Genomic DNA, 6,038 nt, shown 5'->3' on the forward strand with positions numbered 1-6,038 from the left:
ACATAGATTATGAACTATACTAAAACAATCACATTGGGATTCAATAAATGACTCATTATGCATTTTCTTTTACCTGCACAATTGAGAATGCAGGATCATTTTTCATCTTCTTTTCTAAAAAGTTAATTGCTTCTTGCTCTTTCCCGCCAGCGCTTGTTACCTTTCAGAAAACAAAATAGAATGAAATGTTCGTTTCAACCCAAAATAGTACCAAACAAAAAACAATAGTAATGTAATGCATCCTTCGATCTAAAAAAGAAAATAGCAAAAAATTTGTCAATTCTTTTAGCAATGCCATGAAGCTTCTTTCACTCGTCAACTTGTCAAGAGAACCACTGCAGGATAAACGTCAGAACCCAACAATTCCTGTGAAAATCCAGTTCTTTTAAGTTGGCTTTATCCTTTTCTAGGTATGTGCCTCAAGAGCAAGACTAATAACTAACTACTGTTAATTTTTTCAATCTATTCAAAAGTAATTAATTAAACAGCTAATAACTAACTACTATTAATCTTTTCAACCGATGCAACCACATTTACATATCAAGGGGGGAGGAACCCATATTGATTACCGTGTTGCAGTCCAACTCATGTCATGGAACATACCCAAAAGTACTGAGGAAGAAAATTAACAATGGCATCTAACTCTCTACCAAGCTGTAAGGATTTATCAGGGAACACCTAGTTTATAGTTCTATATAGACATTTCGAGTGTTATTTACTTACTAAGAAAGGGGCAAAAATAATATTAAATTTTTACTTTTAGGATACAACCATTTCACAATAAAACAACTTAATCCAGCTTTAATATTAATCTAGCTTTTTCCTCTGCCTTCTGCATGCAATACTGTAGTAAAATAATAATTGAAAAACTCCACCTAAAAGAAAATGATCAAGAACCCATGTCCCCGTTCCAAAACATTACCATCCTACAAGCAGTTGTCTCCTGCTTTCTAGAATCAACTTATGGGTTACACTTGCCACAAAAGAAATCATAATTCATAAAAGATTAATGGACTGATTGATATCTCTAACTAAGTTGTAGTGTCAACAGGACCCAAGGTCCATCTATCTCCATATCTCCATCTTCATAATTATTTTTTTTAATCTTTTTTTTCCACTGAAGTTCTTCCTTTTTGTCGGTGGATGTGAACTCTATTGAAAAAAAGAAGTGAATCTCGAAAATTATAAAGATATGGCACCTAAATATTATCTTAAATAATTAAAAAATAAAATCGTAAAATAACTTAAATTATGGGATAAAAAATACATTTGATCAGAATATATATTAGGCAACACATGTTCCGAACCCTCACCTGCTTGTTTGTCTAATTAAACAATTAGTCATTATGGACAACGACAACCAATTTTTCTTGTATAAATTGATGCAAACCAAAGAGAAAAACAGAGTGAGAGAAAGAGGAGTGGCGAAAATGGATTTGATAGTATCCTTCCTTCTACTCCTACTAACTCTCATTTGGGCATATTTCCATCTCCTGAACTCCAACTCCAGGAACAGGAGATCAGCCAAGCTTCCTCCGGGCCCTTACCCCTTTCCCATCATCGGAAGCATTCTCCACCTTGGCCAAAACCCCCACCAAAACATTACCAAACTCTCCAAAACTTATGGCCCTTTAATGTATCTCAAGCTCGGCAGCGTAGACACAATCGTTGTGTCATCCCCAGAAATCACCAAGGAAATACTACAAACGCATGATCAAGCTTTTCCCCTCAGGATGACCACAGCCGCAACCCGAGCACTCGACCACCACACGGAGTCCGTGACCTTCCTGCCCATGGGCAGCCAGTGGAGAAACCTGCGTAAAATATGTAAAGAACAGATGTTCTCGACCCAACCACTATACGCCAGCCAGGGACTACGCCAAGAGAAGCTGCAGAAACTGCTCCAATATGTCCAAGAATGCTGTGTTAATGGCCGAGCTGTGGATATTGGACAGGCTGCTTTTGTCACATCCCTTAACTTCATATCAAACACACTTTTCTCACTTGATTTTGCTGATTATAACACGGGTTCGTCTCAAGAACTCGAGGAAATAATCCACAGATTGATGAGAGTGTATTCCTGTCCTAATCTTGGAGATTATTTTGGGTTTCTGGGGTTGTTAGATCCGCAAGGAATCAAGCGGGAGGCGGAGTTTTGTATGGGGAAACTGCTTGCAAATTTTGATAGTATCATTGATCAAAGAGTGGAAGCTTCACGTAAGTCTCAGGCAAGGAAATCTGATTTGCTGGAAGTGCTGTTGGAGATCAGCGAAGGAAATCAGGTGGAGTTGACCCGCAAAACCATGAAGCATTTACTGCTGGTTAGTACAATCCTTAAATTTTTTATTGCCCCAGGTGCTTGAGAAATAGACACTATAAATCAAATAGCAGTATATATGCAGCTTACCCTACAAAAAAATGAACTTTTTCAACGTTATAAATGGCTACTATTAAAAAATTTTGGTAAATCGAAATTATCTAATACGACTAAAGAAATTAGCATGAAAATTTAAATTTAAATTATAATTAATCAATATTTAACACAATCAGTAGTTAAAATATTTATCATAATTTTTAATTATATATACTCTTTTAGCTTCACTTATAGAAATGACGACTAATATCAATTGCACACCATCAATTAATTTATACGCCCCTCGATTTGTTTATTTTAACAATAGTCATTAATTATCTTGTTTGACCAAATCATTAGATTTTCTGATAGAGAAAAGAGCCCAATTAGCCATTTAAATAGTATAATTTCATTGTCATAGTCAACTCGTGTTCCGGGTGGGCACAAACATCGCCGACGTATCTGCCAATTGTTTAAGATATATATATATATATATATATATATATAATGTTATGGAAAATAGAAAGGAAGATAAAAGAAAAACAGTGTTTTAAAAAATCAAGTTAATTATAATTGTTATTTGTTGATCCATATACAGTTATAGAAAAACTATATTTTTCATCTCTTATTTTAGAATATTATATACTTTTAGTCCCATTATTTATGAAAAGTCAAAATTAGTCTCATATCTGACAAAAAGATTAAGTCTATGTCTTTCATCCAACTCCTATTATAAATTTTTCCTACAAGCTACAAACTTAACTGCCATGTGATTTTTGAGTGGCTTTTGTTGTCACATTTCAGATAAAAGTTGAAAAGAGGACGTAGAGTGAGATCTTTTGGAAATATGAGATGAATCTTAGAGTAAATTACAAAGATATTTTCTTAAATTTGGTATCATTACGAACACCTTCACGTTGGTTGAAAAAAATACTAATACCTCATTGATTTTAACGGCTATCGAACAATTAACTCAAGCTGTTAGATTCCATCAATTTTTTTTTGTGAATGGACCAAAATGCCCTTATGGATTAAAAATTATAATTTTATTTATTTTTTAAAATTTTATGATTTTTTAATGGACTAAGTAGATAGTTTTTTTTATATGTCTTTATATTATAGTAATTCTCATCTCATTAATCAACTTATGTAGTAGTATTTTCTATTAGTATTTATATGAATTATGTAATATTTGTATTTGATTAATTGAAATTTGAATATGTATGTTGATATGTATTCAGGCTTTTTCCTTTAGTAGAGACATTGACACTTAATTCTATCTTATGCTCTGGCTAGATAATTTACTTGTAGTCCCTTGTAAACAAGTTGACCAACAATTTGTTTAATTTTCACTCAATTAACATAAAAGATTATTATATCATTAAATCAATTATCTTCAATTATGTATATAAATTATTAATCAATTAATAACTAATAACAGTTTACCATACATTAGACAAAAAATACATTCTCAATGCTATTCAGCACAACACCTTGTAATCTTGTAGCCTCAAATTTATCACTTGAATTAGATCCGGCTGCATCAAAAATCTTTTGTCTGGTGGATTTTGTTAAATTTTTGTCCAAATAGATTTCAATTAGCTCAGATCGTATATTTATAATTAATATATTTTGCTTAATGTTTATGCATTCTATCTTTTATTTTGAAATGTGTTGTATTATTTATTTTACGTCGCACATAACTTTATGGGACTAAAAAGATTTATTTTTAGGTTTAATGGTACCAAAATACTATGAAATGCTGGAAAACTAATTTTTCCTTCTTTTTCTCAAACGCACTTGATTTTTCCTGCCAAAATTGCGGGGTTGACGGCCGTTAAGGCCCATGTGCACGGCACATGAGCTCTGCCGTTAAGTTGGTACCAAAATACTTATTTTTTGGTTTAATGGTACCAAAATCCGAACTAGAAAAATTTATGGTACCAAAAACAAAACTGACCTTTTTTAATGGTACTAAAACACGATTTTGCCCAAAATTTTCCTTTGATCAAATTCAAATTCATAAATCAAAATGTACAGTAAGTTGTTCTAAGTAAATTTGTCGTTAGGATTTATTTATTGCAGGAGCAGACACAACATCAGTCACAGTGGAGTGGGCAATGACAGAACTTCTACGAAATCCCCAGGTAATGTCAAAAGTCAAAATGGAGATTCGAACTGTTGTTGGAGCAAACAAACAGGTTGAAGAATCAGACATTTCAAAGCTCCCATATCTACAAGCCGTGATCAAAGAGTCCTTAAGATATCATCCTCCAGGCCCATTTCTGATGCGTCGCAAGGACGGAGATGATCTAGAAATCAAGAACTACGTCATACCCAAAAATGCCGCAATTCTCATTAATATATGGGCGATTGGTAGAGATCCAAGGATATGGCCGAACCCTGATTCATTTGAGCCTGAAAGATTTTTTAACAGAGAAGTTGATTTCAAAGGGCACAACTTTGAACTGATCCCATTTGGGGCCGGCAGGAGAATCTGTCCGGGCCTGCCGCTAGCATATAGGATGGTTCACCTAACTGTGGCCTCTTTGATTCACAATTTTGATTGGGAACTTGAACCAGGAATCACACCACAAGATGTGGACTTGAATGAGAAGTTTGGCCTTTCACTGAAAAAGGCCATACCTCTCAAGGCTGTGCCGACCAAGCCATGATTATTGATTCATAGAACATGCATGGATAGCCTATGATTAAAACTATTTATTTAAGTACTTTTAATGAAGTGTGGCAATGTATAGCTTTATTGCGTTGTTAAGTGATGCATACCATATGGATAGTCTAGGACTGAAACTATTTATACAAGTACTTCAATAAAATATGATAATGTACATATAGCATTATGGATGGGGCCTTTACTTCTAAAAAGAAAGGCAAAATTATATTTTAGGTCTTGTAATTTTCGGTTTTTAGTATTTTTGGTTTTTCAAATTACTCTATTTATATATTTAGTTCTTTTTTTCTTTTTTATGAATTTAGTTCTGAATATTTCATTCGGTCCGGCTGCATAAAAAACATTCTCTACTCAATCCATCTGTTGTTCATCACCCATTTGTGAATCATTATCCTCGATATGGGCAGTTGGGGTTTGCTCCTCCAGCACTGGAAGGACAATCACAGTTAAATAAATATTTAAAAATTATAAACTCTCAAACATCTTATAAAATATTTTAATAAACTTATAAATTTAGTCAAATACCCTCTTAGTTAAAGGACCACAATCACCACCGTTTAGAACGTACAAGACTGAAATTTCGGTTTACTTTCCACATCATTGTGGGGAAAATATTTTAATTTCCTTACTCAGCGACGACTGCAATTTCATAACACTAAAAAATACCGAATCAGCTAAATCCGGCCAAATTGGGGACTGTGGTGGTCTGACTTCTCAAAATATTTAAAACTAAATACATAATGTCATTAAATTATCTCACCCATATTTAGGTGTACTAGAAAAAATATAATATTTTGCTATAATTAATTATTATAATCAAAAGAAAAAAAGTTATGACGAATACAAATTAATTATAGCTTTGGAATAGTCATTAGGCCTTGTTTCTGCAAATGCGGTCAAAACATTAGTCCTAGTTTGGTGAATATAGATTCATCGTGGTAAAAATTTAAATTTTTATTTTGGTTTTGTTTAACGATGATCTATTGTGCTGAT

At 33.2% G+C, this 6,038-nt stretch overlaps 1 protein-coding gene across 1 annotated transcript; it reads left to right on the plus strand.

Moving 5' to 3' along the window:
- On the plus strand, positions 1,353-5,265 carry LOC105155491 (ferruginol synthase-like). The gene is made up of 2 exons (XM_011071371.2): positions 1,353-2,321; positions 4,423-5,265. The coding sequence occupies exons 1-2, from the start codon at positions 1,383-1,385 to the stop codon at positions 5,026-5,028; spliced, it is 1,545 nt and encodes a 514-aa protein (XP_011069673.1). The 5' UTR covers positions 1,353-1,382; the 3' UTR covers positions 5,029-5,265.

The sequence above is a fragment of the Sesamum indicum genome, linkage group LG2 (genome assembly GCF_000512975.1).
Source record: "Sesamum indicum cultivar Zhongzhi No. 13 linkage group LG2, S_indicum_v1.0, whole genome shotgun sequence".
Lineage (NCBI taxonomy): Eukaryota > Viridiplantae > Streptophyta > Magnoliopsida > Lamiales > Pedaliaceae > Sesamum > Sesamum indicum.